Source organism: Spea bombifrons, chromosome 13 (genome assembly GCF_027358695.1).
Source record: "Spea bombifrons isolate aSpeBom1 chromosome 13, aSpeBom1.2.pri, whole genome shotgun sequence".
Taxonomy (NCBI): domain Eukaryota; kingdom Metazoa; phylum Chordata; class Amphibia; order Anura; family Pelobatidae; genus Spea; species Spea bombifrons.
The window spans coordinates 16,764,178-16,778,039 of record NC_071099.1 but is presented as its reverse complement, the minus strand read 5'-3'; the positions used below and the strand labels follow the sequence as shown (position 1 = coordinate 16,778,039).

The following is a 13,862-nucleotide window of genomic DNA, read 5'->3' as shown; positions in this document are numbered from 1 at the left end:
TGCACAGTATGCATTATCTAGTGTCAAGACACACCAGGATTGCAGTTCTGAATCACTCTCTGCCCTAGCTCTGCCCCAGTATACACTTGGGAAAATAATTTGGAGCACTTCAGGCAAGAGCATGAGAGTTCAAACTGATATTGTATGCCTTTATCTAAAACTCTCCAAATTTTAAATCTCAGGCATCTTGTTGTGCAATTAAATACACCTCCCTTAACTACTGGAGTGCTGAGCGACTTTGTGTGGCTGGTCTATATGAGGTGAGAGTGGGAGTAGTGTGAGTGTGTGCATACTATGGTGTCAGGGTGTCAGAGACAGTATGTATGTGTGTATATGTATAGTGCTAGAGTCAATGTCTGTATACGGTAGTGTCAGAGTCAGTGTGTGTGTGTATATGTACAGTAGTGCAGTCAGTTTGTGAGTGTGTGTATACCGTAGTATCACTGTGTGTGTATATGTAAAGTGCTAGAGTCAGTGTGTGTAAATGTATAGTGACAAAGTCCATATGTCTACTGTGTTGCAATGCATTTCATAGCATTAGTTCTGAAAAGAATAATAATTCAACACATGGCAAGCTTGAATAGTACCAAGTTAAAAGTGTTTATTAAATAAGAAGACATTCAATAAATAAAATGACTAGATGAGAAAAAAAAAGGAAAAAGCTGACAACACGGTCCAAAATCCATCTCTGTAAATCTCAGAGCCATTTCAACAGCAAAAAAGGAATATTTACTGTATGTTAACCACATTCTCATCACAAACATTCTTAATGGTTCCATGTAGTGGAAGTGAAGGGTTACATTGTCACATTGCAGTACAGATACATACAACATGGTGTCTACTGGTTTGTAAGCAATAAATGCTGTAAATTTAACCCATGAACAATTTATTTCTCATTTCATGGAGTGAATAATGTAGATTGGGGTATCTGCCTAAAAACCAACACACCATTGTAAATGATTGTTTTCCTTATTTCATATATTAGTAAGTAATCATGTAACCATGCAACAACAGTGACCAGTTCCTTCGAAAGAGACTTCTTTGTATAAAAATATATTCCTTGTAATATATTTATGAGAGAAAGTCTCTAAAATGTTCTTCCCACAAACCATTAGATTCATCACATACCATATACCATTTCATAGGTTTTTTTTAAGAGAAAAAGACTGATAAAGCATTAAGTATGGTTAACTGTTAATATACTAATCTAATGGGCAGCTAATGATAAGTGGACATTTTGCTTCTTTAGTTTCTTCGTGTCTAGCACAAGCTGCCCCATTGTTCATCTAGCACTTGGTTTCATGTTGTCCATGTTCTGGAGATCCTGGAACAGTAAAGACACCGGGTTATAAATGGCTTATCTTAAAAAAAAAATGGAAATTGATTTATTAAACACAATTATCTTAAATGATAATATTAAAATATCTTTAATTGGGTAAGACTCCAGGCACGGCAACCCATGGACGAGCTAAGCTGGACTTACTTGCAAGAGTAGAAAATATAAGGCGCATTATTAAAAGATGTGAAGGTGGGTAAAATAAATATAGAAAGAGAAAAAAGGTAAATGATGGCAATAATGGCTGTTGTCTTATATTTTGACTTACCATGGTTTCCACTTGAAGCGTGATGTCCAGAAAGTCTACAATAAACAAACGTGTGTTGAGTTCTTATTATATAACACATTTATGATGCATTTACACAGCTTTGTTTTATTCCTGTTATTGTTTTCTTATTATTATATATTTGGAAATATATGTAGTTTTTAGGAAACATTTAGGTTTTGACTATTGCTTGGTAAATAATGGAATGGCTCACTCTTAATCTCCCTACTGGACGCTCTGACTAATGAAAGTCTATGGAGAAAAGGACTCCATTAGCATTGTTGTAAAGAATCAATTTAACGAGGTGTCAGAGCAGGAAAAGTCACCAAAAATATCACATGACTGCCAAAAGCGACGACCTGCAGGTCTGCAGATAAAGGGAGTTTATTGGAGGGGGGGGGATAAAGAAAACCAGGTATTTGCCAATGGCAGTCTATATTATTATATTCATTGCTTAAACATATTTGTGATAGATTCCTCATCAGGATCAACGATGTAGTGATAGAACAGAAAGTCATTTTGTTCTTACTGGATGTCATGTCCATCAAGAAGACGTTTGTAGGTAGCGATTTCCATCTCCAGGTGGGTCTTCTGGTCCATGAGCACCTTATATTCATAGTTCTGTCTCTCCAGGTCAGATCGGATCTGTGCCAGCTGGGATTCCACATTGTCGATCATACCTTGTATCTGGGCGAGCTTAGAGCCGTAAGTGGATTGAGTCTCTGCCAAGGTGCTCTCCAGAGCTGAAGTCTGCAAGGGAGAAAGGCGGATAGAGATCACATTACACACAATTAATAGTGATTGTATAAAGTGGTCATGGGAAGTCCTATTTGTTTAAGCATACCATGCTCAGCTGGCTCTGCAGCTCGATCTCAAGGGTCTGGACAGTGCGTCTCAGTTCAATGGCCTCAGTCTGTACGGACTGCAGCTGCTGTGCACCTGACATCACCTGGCGGTTTAGTTCTTCACTCTGATCAACAGGTTTCCGACAGTTAAAGAATATTCAATGCTGTATGTACTGCTATACAAGTCTAACTATCTACTAATACACATCAAAGTTTGGGAAATGCACGGTTAACATCTGTTTGCTGCCTTCTAACTTATAAACAATCAATAACTTGCTATTACCTGCTAATGCCAGTAACCACTAGAGTCAATGTATGTGTACAGTAATGTTTGAGTCAGTGTGTATGTGTGTATTTGTATAGCGGTGGAGTCAGTGTGTATACGTACAGTGGTTTGTTCTTCCATGTAATACACTACTCTTTCCTAAACCCAGTCGCTATGCAACCCTTCCCTACTAACACCATTTATAGCTCACCACTATTCTTAGCATACAAAATACATTCACTTTCCAGGCTTAACTGCAAACAACACTGAAAGAGTAGTCCTCCAATACGAAATACCAGTAAACAAAGAATGGAAAGCATAGTTACCCTTTGCAGGAACATATTCTCTACTTCCCTCAGGTTCCTCTCCATCAGATTTTCATATTCGTCTCGGATCTCAGATAAAGCACCGTTGAGGTCTATGGACGGGGCAGCGTTGAGTTCCACGTTAACTCTCGCACCCAGCTGTGCACGTAGACAGTTTACTTCCTTCAGAGATAAGGAAGGAAAACATCAATGCATTTTGATATTTATAGGTCCATACATCCATAACTAGTGATTTTAACTTTTTTTTGTTTTTGGATTTTGACAAGGAAATGTAGAGATACAGATGGCACATTTCACGTTTGAATGTCTTTTCCTTGATTGTCCACAGAAATGTTTCCAGGAGGTCAACGAAAAAAAGGAAAGATCAAGATGACCGGTCTTTCCAAAATCATAAGCCCCTACCTCGTCATGGTTTCTCTTCATCTGTTGCAGCTCTTCCTCAAGGTTCTGAACCTCCCTCTCCAGCTCACATCTCTCTCGGTTCAGGCCTTCAAGAACCCTGCGCAGATTATTCACATCTGCCTCAACACCATTACTCAACTGAAGCTCCATTTCATACCTGGAAGAAAAAAGAATGCATTGTAGATGGGAAGTTGTCCCAAATATGATCTCAATGTTCGATAGAAACATCTGCTTTTATTGTATAATGATGTTGAAGATATATTACTTGTTTCTGAAGTCATCTGCGGCCAATCTGGCGTTGTCTATCTGCAACATTATCCTGGCATTTTCCATGGTAGTTGCAGAGATCTGAAAGATATGTTTCACAATAACGCATAACTATAATATTATATATTATATTATTATATTATATATTATGCAATAATGTATATAATTTCTCTAAAACATTCAATGAATGTTTCTATATTTGTACTCAGCAGCTCTTTTTTTAACACTAAAACAGCTTTTCTCACATCAACAAGTTTTCTGTCCACAATACATAAATATTAGCCTCGAGTTTTTTTTCAATAGATTATTTTCTACAAAGTGTGATTTCAAATCCAGTGATTTACCTGATTCTGGAGATCGGAAATGATCCTGAAAAACTGGCTGGAGTCAGGGAAGGTGCTAGGAGCGTTGTTTTCATACCATTCACAGATCTTCCTCTCCAGCTGGGCATTCTCTTGCTCTAGAGAGCTCACCTTTTGCAGGTAGGAAGACAATCGCTCATTTAAAACTTGCATGGTTTCTTTCTCATTGATGCTCAGCAGACCACTGTTCTTCCAGCTGCCATGGGATCCAGAGCTGCTAAAGTGAGCACTATGACCCCCATGTACACCACCGTGAGTGGTAGGAGCATGCTTAGAAAAGGAGACACTTTTACAACCTGACCCTTCATGTGTGCTGTGATAGCTTCCATAATGAGACAGATTTGGTCCTCCGTGGTGTATCGCACGTGAGCTTCCATGATGTGACTGTTTTGGCCTTTCATGATGGGACCGGTAGGAGCCTCCATGATGGGACAGATGGGAACCTCCATGGTAGGACAGATGGGAGCCTCCATGGTAGGAGAGATGGGAGCCTCCATGGTGGGACAGATGGGAGCCTCCATGGTGGGACAGATGGGAGCCTCCATGGTGGGACAGATGAGCACCTTTATAGAGGGGAACAGAGGAGCATCCATGGTTGGAAAGGTGGGTGCCTCCGTGATGGGACGGGTAGGAGCTTTCATGATGATTCTTGTGCGAGAAATTTGATTTAGGATGAGAAAAACTGGATCCTTTGTGATGGGATGAGGAGTAGTGATTTGCAAGTTTTGGAGAGGAATGACAACCTCCTTTCACGGATCCAAGTGAGGAGAAACTGTGCTTCATAATATGTTTCATGGTGATGGTAAAGATGAATGCCGATGGATACACGGATCACTGACGCTTGGCATACAACCACAAGACTAATGATCCCCCGTCCATGAACGTCCTTTTAAAGGTGGACAAGGAGGCGTTGTAAAAAAACTGAACAATGTTTATATGCAATTTCTAACTCACAAGAAGCTTTAATTTATTATTTACCAGCATTTAAATGTCAGTTTAACAACTAGATGCTTTTTTCTGGCGTATACAAATTTGAAGCTTATGAGAAGGTGGACGAATTTTTGGGCTGTTTTTATTGCAATGCCTTACATCAGAGAGGAGCACTTTCCACACCCTGCCAATAGTATAAACTCCTAATATATTTCTAGATCAAAGAGTTATTAGTGACTAACTAGCGTTACAATATGAAGTATACATTTTTATGATCAATGGTTTGCTGGTACAAATGAATGGTTTATGTATATATCCCTTTCTGGATACCACATTGTGCCATTGGCCTTGATTTTTTAGAGCAGATCTTTAAGCTTATGGTGCTTGATGTGCTGATATGACTGACCGGGTCAGGAAATATGGGCAAACCATATTTCACTGTAGGTATACACACTGCGCACGTGCCAATCATTTGTGACTGTTGGCAAGTGGCTGGTCAAGACTATCCCATTCATTCTAGACAAGGATGGCTGTAGGCTGTATGGTACAACATTATATTACACACAGCCCACACAGGGAGGCGACAAAAAAAGGCACACTAAACTGCCCTATGCTTTTAAAATACATTTTTAATACCCACACTATAAACCCATTTCTCCCGAAGAAATACCACATTGAACTGAAGTATGAACTCCAGGAGGTATTACAAGTATGGGGTTGAGAAATGGCACTGGACTTTCAGAATAACACAATTTCAAATCATTTAGATATGTATATATAATTTTACACAGCTTTTTATCCTGCTGAGTAATATATGTAATTAATATATGAATTTACCTTAATTTACCTGAATCTCTTCCATCTTCCTGAAGGCTAAAGTCATGGAGTGTTTTGGGGGACATTATTTGCCTGCCACTTACAGATGCTTTTTCTTTGCTCCAGTATGCAGTATGATGAAAGCCTTTCATTAAATACCAATAGTGCTTCTTTTTCATTAATTGTAAGCAAGTCATCCCTTTTCTGGTCCCCATTTCCTCCATGTTTTCTTGAGATGTTCTCTGGCAATGGCCATTATGTGCATGGCTTGAAGGCAATTGCTTGGCAAAGGATATTACTTTATATACTAATACTCAGTGTGGGTTACATCATGATGGACCTGATGTAACCATCCATATGGATAATGAGATCGATGAAATCCACCATGGTAGGAGTGTTGAACATCCCTGTGATGACCTTGGCAGAATCTTCTGTGACACAGTGGTTGGCCACTGTTATGAGCTTTATGAAGTGTTCCATATATAGAGAACCCATTATGTGGTTTTTAGAATTTCCCATTATAGGAGTGGTGGATGAGACCGTGATGAGCATTGTCAAACCTTCTGAGATTTAAGTAATGTTGGGAGCCACCATAGTTGCATTGGCTGTAGGTCCATTTGGAATAAACACCACTGGATTGGCTCTTCTTCGGCTTGATGTTGAGGCTCATGGTGATAATTTCTAAAGGCTACACACGATACAAGGACACACAATGTGGAGCTTATTGAAACTACCGAAAAACAGGCATTTAGAATGTGTGGTTCCTCTTTTATACCAAATTTAGCAAGGGTAGGTGTGGTTGTCTGATACTTCTTATACGCATTTTAAAGGCTTTCTTAATCTCCACTTGTTCAGTTTCTGGAACAATATTAGTATTTCTAGTAATGGTTACAGAGAGGTGGAGGAGATGGCATGTTCATTGCAGTATAAAAACATCATTCATTTCATGCAAAAAAACCTGTTTACGTATTATTGACTCATAGTGTACCCTACGTTGTTGTACCCCATATAACAATAATAAATATACAATCTTTAGTTCATAGTAATGGGCTCAATAATGGTATGTTGAAAGCATGCGTGGTCCTGATGAATACAGATATAGGTCCCAAGCCTGGACTGTTCATAAAAATATTTTTTTTTCAGAAAATATTTTTTGTAATATATTTTTTACAGCAGTGGCTGTCCCTTCATTGTGCAGTAATCTTTTAAACAGTTTCAAAATCTAGAAATTTCTTCTAAAAGCTAATAAACAGTTTAATTATATTGTTAAACTCTTTAATAGGGTTTAACGTTAATAAATATAATGCCCTGTGATTGCTAAGAGCTCTTCTGAATATCAGAAATGTTCTCTTCCTTGTGTGCTTTGTAAGATCTCATAACTTGGTTTCCTCTTTCTGTCTGATCTTATAGAGCTGTCTATCTTTCTATCTTTTTTATAGTTACTAAACCCCTTTTGTTGTTTACTATTTTGGCCACTTCTGTGGAGTACCCATTGAATCTGCTCCAGTCTGACAATGATTCTTTTACAAAGTTGTTTTTACTAAAATGTGGGTTTTTGGCTTTTGTCTAGATTCACTGTTCTTATATTAAACTACACCGGCTGATGATCACCTGATCCCAAACTTTCCCCTACAGTAATATGTAATACCAAATCTCCATATGGGAACACAAAATCCAAGATGGCCTCCTCAACTACTTGTTTTAAAGAAAATCCCAGTAGGGAGTTTAGGATATCTGTACTGCCGGCACGACCAGATACTTTGGTTTTCCAGTTCACATCAGGAAGATTAAAGTCACCCTTGGTTATAACTTCCCATTTCCTCAATTAGTAGATTATCTAACTTTTTTTGTTCAAGGGGTCTATAAATCGCACCTACACCAGTTACTGTCCAATTACCAAATTCGAACATAACCCAGACTCTCTAACTTGTATTAGGTTTGGGTTTTTTCTGTTTTTTTTTTCTAAAGAGTACCTGGTATTGCTATGTCCCAGTCATTTTTCTAATTTTTCTCGCTAAACCATGTCTCAGTAACAGCCACTAAATTTGCATTCTCTGTATCCATTATTACAAGATCATGGATCTTATTCCCAAATCAATGAACATTTGTATCATTTTTTTAACAAACATATGTCAACATTTTGAAGTAGTTTGTTGATTTGAAACATACTAGAATAACAGCCTTCATCATATCTGCTATGTTTTTTTGCATTTTTATGGCTTGTTCAAGTTACAATACATATTATTAGCCTTTTTTACAATGTTTTATATTACTTAGAAAAGCTTCTCTAGTTCATATGTGGGAACCATCCCTCAGTTTTATTCTCTCTGATTCATTTATTTATTTAACAATTTTACTTTGTTATTTTCCAGTTTGTTTTACTATTGCTATATAGTTTCATATATTGTTTATATATTTTATATATATTGCTTTATATTTTGCCTTCAGGCAGCATCCTGGTTTGTCTGATTTCTGAGTGTGTATTCGGCATCACTTCTGTTCCGTTGCAGTATGCAGTTTGTGTGGCTCTACGCACAGCATTCTGTGGCATGGGGCAGAAAGTTATGGGTGGGTGCGCATGTTTGAGTAGACCACCCAGTAGCCATGTTAGTAGTTTTTATATCTATGCCATCAAATCTTCATTCATTGTGTGATGTGATTGGTGTGTATAATTATGAGTTACTTTTGAACTGCATATATCCTGACAAAGAATACTTGGACTTTAAAACACAACATGCAGTCCCTGTAATAGGATAAGTATACACTATATGACCAAAGGTATTGATTATTTTTTAATTATTATTATTATTTTTTTAATCAATAATTATTGATTTTAGTTATTTCAGACACACACAAAGACATGCCATCTCCATAGATAAACGTTGGCAGTAGAATGAGTTGTACTAACACACAGCCCTGACTTTAACCCCATCGACCACCTTTGGGATGAATTGGAACACTGATTGGGTGCCGGGCCTTCTCATCCAACATCAACGCTTGGCCTCACAAGCGCTCTTTTGTCTGAATCGGCACCAATTCCCACAGACACCCCAAAATCTTGTGAAAAAACCTTCCAAGAAGAGAGGGGGCTGTTTTGCCCATCTTTTGAAATGGGATGCCCAACAAGCTCATATAGGTGGGATGGTTAGGTGGCCACTTACTTCATATAGCATTTATTTAGATATGAATGAGAGCAATGAATGATGAATAGACCAATTCTTGATATCAGGGTTATATATGCAGGAACATAGACGAATGGTTCCATTTTCAAATGAGTTTTCCCAATTATATTTTTTGAATGTAACCGCTTATACGGCTAGATGGTTGGTTTTGTAAGTTGGCTCATGTGTCCATTTTTTTTCAGATAATGTGAGGTGAGGTGATAAGGTGAGTTTCGTAGCATAGTTTGGAAATTAATAATAATTCCACACATGGCCGGTTTGAGTGATTGAAGGTGTTTATTAAATACAAAGACATTACAGTCAATAAATAAAAAAAAAGATTAGATATGAAAAAAAAAGAAAAAGCTGACAACACGGTCCAAAATCCATCATAATTCACAAATCTCCATGCTGAGAATATTTGTGTTAATAACATTCCTGTCACAAACAGTCACAATGGTTTCATTTAGTGGGTTACATTGCCACATTGTCCCAATAGAGGTACACACAACACGTATGTCTAGTGGCTTTTTTTAAAAAAAAAAATACAGTTATTTGAAATTTTCTAAATGTCATTTTATGGAGAGAACAATCCAGATTGCATTCTCTGTCTTAAAATCAACATACTGTTTTTTAATGATAGCCAGTGGCATATATTGGCCTAGGCCGACTAGGCCCAGGCCTAGGTAGGCAAGTCCAGGGGGGGCGGCGGCCACTCTGGAGCATAACAGCAAGCCTGATCGTCCTATTGGGCGATCAAGCGTCCTGTAACACCACTACTAAATGGGCCAATGAAAAGGGAGATCACTGTTCACCCCACACCAGCCCATGAACGCTATGGAGGAGTATGCCGAGTCTGTGCTTTCTTTAAAAGCTGGGCGCAGCGATACGATGTCATATCCCAACGCTCAATAGAAGGGACAATAACAGGGATCAGGCCACAGGTGGCGCGCCCCTTGGGTTAGGCCCAGGGCAGCAAAGAAGGTAAATACATCATTGATAGCTTTTCTTGTTGAGACTTTTAAATAAAAACAAGGTATTTATAAGCTAAAGTCTCTGCGATATTGGAACCGTTGAGTTCTATTTCAGTAAAGCCTATAAAATGTTGTTCCCACAAACCATTATATTCGTCACGTACCATATACCATTTCATAGTTAGAGGTTGAGAAAAGAGAAGGTAGGGTTAATAATTAAATATCCTAATGGAGTTTCACTATTACTAAAACTAGTTCTAATGGCCAACTAATGATCTAGTTTTTATGAAGTTTATTTAGTCCCAGTGAGGAATTTCGGGGAGAGAATATATTAATTACTCTTATTTTTTTGATCAGTGGACATTTTGCTTCTTTAGTTTATTTTTGTCCGGCCCAGATTCTTCCATGTTCACCTAGCATTTGTTTTCATGTTGTTCGTGCTCTGGAGCATTATGAACAATTGTGTGGTGGGCTCCTAGAAAAGAAAACAAAACATTGAACTAGTGGTGTATTTTTTGAGCCACAAATTGGCTTTAAATAACAAAAATATGCATTTTTGAATGGACTTATTTGTCTTATGACTCTTTTGAATCTTGTGTCTTTAAGACTTACCATGGTTTCCACTTGAAGCGTGATGCCCAGAAAATCTATAACAAACAAAACGTGTAATGAGTGCTTATTGCGTAACACTTTTAAAGGGCTCAGTCTTAATCGCCCAGATGGACACTCTGGCCAGTGAAAGTCTATGGGGGAACGGACTCCATTACAATAGCCATGAAGAACAAACTCAGTGATGTCTCTAAGCAGGGAACGTCAACCTAAATATCTCATAACTGACAACAAGGGCAGCCTCTTGTTCTGCAGATAATGGACATTTATTGGAGCAAAATGAAAGAAAACCAGACATGCGTCAAAGCTAACCCATATTACTTCAGCTATCACTGTATTTTATGTTCAAGGAACAAATATGGTTTCCCGTAGGACTTCTCCCTTAATGCTGTGGGTGCTTTGTGTAAGATTCCCATTAAGGTCAACAATCTACTGCTAAAAAAGTAATTCAGTTCTTACTGGATGTCATGTCCATCAAGAAGACGTTTGTAGGTGGCGATCTCCATCTCCAGGTGGGTCTTCTGGTCCATGAGCACCTTATATTCATAGTTCTGTCTCTCCAGGTCAGATCGGATCTGTGCCAGCTGGGATTCCACATTGTCGATCATACCTTGTATCTGGGCGAGCTGAGAACCATAAGTGGCTTGAGTCTCTGCCAAGGTGTTCTCCAGAGCTGAAGTCTGCAAAGGAGCAGGGTGGACATAGATCAGAATACACCAAGTAATAGTAATTGTATAAAGTGTTCATGGGAAGTCCTATTTGTTTAAGCATACCATGCTCAGCTGGCTCTGCAGCTCGATCTCGAGGGTCTGGACAGTGCGTCTCAGCTCAATGGCCTCAGTCTGTACGGATTGGAGCTGCTCTGAGCCTGATATCACCTGGCGGTTCAGTTCTTCACTCTGATCAACAGATATCATAAATGTAAAGAGTGACAATATCCACAGTATGCACTGTTATTATCTGATAATTTAAGTTTAACTATCCACTAATACTAATGAAGTTGGGGAAATGCACAATTTACTGCCTTCTATCTTATAATCAATCAATAACCTGCTATTAACTGATAATGTCAGTTATAGCCAAATAACCAATTTATGAACACTGGTAGCTTATTGAGTTTCTGGTGAAGACTCAGACACATGAACAAGGTTTTCCCCACATGAGTTTCACCTTGGGAGATGGTAATACCTCCTGTCCGTTTTCACCGATGGCCACGTTTGTGTCACTGTTCTATTACTCACTATCACATTCTCCATGATTCTGTAGACCACATCTCCTCAGTGACCATGCCAACCTTCCCGACAATACACGATATAGCCCAGTACTATTCTTAGTATAAAATATACATTCACTTCCCACACTTAACAAAAAGCAAAACTAAACAAATAGTCCTCCACTTTGAGAAACCATTAAACAAGGAATATGAAGGATAGTTACATAGTTACCCTTTGCAGGAACATATTCTCTACTTCCCTCAGGTTCCTCTCCATCAGATTTTCATACTCGTCTCGGATCTCAGATAAAGCACCGTTGAGGTCTATGGATGGGGCAGCGTTCAGTTCCACGTTAACTCTCGCGCCCAGCTGTGCACGTAGACAGTTTACCTCCTTCAGAGATAAAATATAAGGTCAAGAACATCAATGAATTTCGATTTTTACCTTACATGCATAACTAGTGGATTTAACATGTTTTAGTTTTTTTATACTAAAATAAATTTATACTTTGGTTATAAAAATGATGAGAATTTAAAAATTGATATATGTTCATTATATGTCCATCCTAAATCGGTGTTAGTTTGCTTTGTTTAGTAATCTAAAGTGTATTTTTGTTTACTCGTATTCTGCATTTAGGCTACCCTACCTCCTCATGGTTTCTCTTCATCTGTTGCAGCTCTTCCTCGAGGTTCTGAACCTCCCTCTCCAGCTCACATCTCTCTTGGTTCAGACCTTCAAGAACCCTGCGCAGATTATTCACATCTGCCTCAACACCATTACTCAACTGAAGCTCCATTTCATACCTGGAAGAATAAATAGAAGATGTATTGGAGGAGGAAACCTGTTGCAAATACGATCTCAATGTGTAATGTTGATGTCATCGCTCTTTTTATTGTGTAATGTTATTGAAGATATATTACTTGTTTCTGAAATCGTCGGCGGCCAGTCTGGCGTTGTCAATCTGCAACATAATCCTGGCGTTTTCAATGGTGGCTGCAGAGATCTGGAAGATATGTTTCACAAGGACTCTCAAAATGCATACAGATTTGAGATTTTGATATTTCCTTGAATTATATTTGGACTCAGCAACACAAAATGACATACATCATCAGATTTTCTGTACACAATACATTATTAAACATTCTATGTTATGCAAATTAGGTTATTTTTTAAAGTTTCCTATTTAGAAAGTGTAATTTCAATTGAATGCATTAATCCAGTGATTTACCTGATTCTGGAGATCAGAAATGATCCTTAAAAACTGGCTGGAGTCTGGGATGGCGCTAGGAGCGTTTTTCTCATACCACTCGCAGATCTTCCTCTCCAGCTGGGCATTCTCTTGCTCTAGAGAGCTCACCTTTTCCAGGTAGGAAGACAATCGCTCATTTAGAATTTGCATGGTTTCCTTTCCATTAATGCTTATCAGACCACTGTTCTTCCGGCTGCCATGGGATCCAGAGCTGCTAAAGTGAGAACTGTGATCTCCTTGTGAAGCACTGTGAGTGGCAGGAGCATGCTTAGAAAAGGAGATTGCTTTGCAGCCTGACCCTCCATGCATACTGTGATAGCTTCCATGATGAGACATGTGGGATCCCCCGTGATGGATCTTATGGGAGTTTCCATGATGGGACATGTGTGATCCTCCATGATGGATCTTATGAGTGCTTCCATAATGAGACAGATTTGATCCTCCATGGTGCATTTTAAGTGAGCTTCCGTGATGAGACAGGTTCGATTTTCCATAATGGGACAGGTAGGAGCCTCCATGATGGGATAGATGAGAACCTCCATGGTGGGACAGATGAGAGCCTCCATGGAGAGAAACAGGGGAGCATCCATGCTTGGAAATGTGGGTGCCTCCATGATGGGACAGGTAGGAGCTTTCATGATGGTTCTTGTGAGAGGAATGTGATTTGTGATCAGCTAAACTGGATGCTCTGTGATGGGATGAGGAGTAATGATCTGAAAATTTTGGAGAGGAATGGCAACCTCCTTTCATGGATCCAAGTGAAGAGAAACTGTGCTTCATAATATGTTTCATGGTGATGGTAAAGATGAATGCAGATGGATACACGGATCACCGATGCTTG

General features: G+C 38.8%; 2 protein-coding genes across 2 annotated transcripts; both read right to left on the bottom strand.

Moving 5' to 3' along the window:
- Positions 1-587: 587 nt before the first annotated feature.
- LOC128471794 (keratin, type I cytoskeletal 42-like) lies at positions 588-4,906 on the bottom strand. Its single transcript, XM_053453771.1, has 8 exons — positions 4,051-4,906; positions 3,705-3,787; positions 3,440-3,596; positions 3,038-3,199; positions 2,446-2,571; positions 2,131-2,351; positions 1,605-1,639; positions 588-1,324 (listed from the first exon to the last, which is right to left on the bottom strand). The coding sequence occupies exons 1-8, from the start codon at positions 4,861-4,863 to the stop codon at positions 1,287-1,289; spliced, it is 1,635 nt and encodes a 544-aa protein (XP_053309746.1). The 5' UTR covers positions 4,864-4,906; the 3' UTR covers positions 588-1,286.
- A 5,085-nt stretch (positions 4,907-9,991) lies between these two features.
- On the bottom strand, positions 9,992-13,582 carry LOC128471448 (keratin, type I cytoskeletal 19-like). The gene is made up of 8 exons (XM_053453388.1): positions 13,001-13,582; positions 12,693-12,775; positions 12,419-12,575; positions 12,004-12,165; positions 11,332-11,457; positions 11,018-11,238; positions 10,562-10,596; positions 9,992-10,424 (listed from the first exon to the last, which is right to left on the bottom strand). The coding sequence occupies exons 1-8, from the start codon at positions 13,472-13,474 to the stop codon at positions 10,363-10,365; spliced, it is 1,320 nt and encodes a 439-aa protein (XP_053309363.1). The 5' UTR covers positions 13,475-13,582; the 3' UTR covers positions 9,992-10,362.
- Positions 13,583-13,862: the final 280 nt, after the last annotated feature.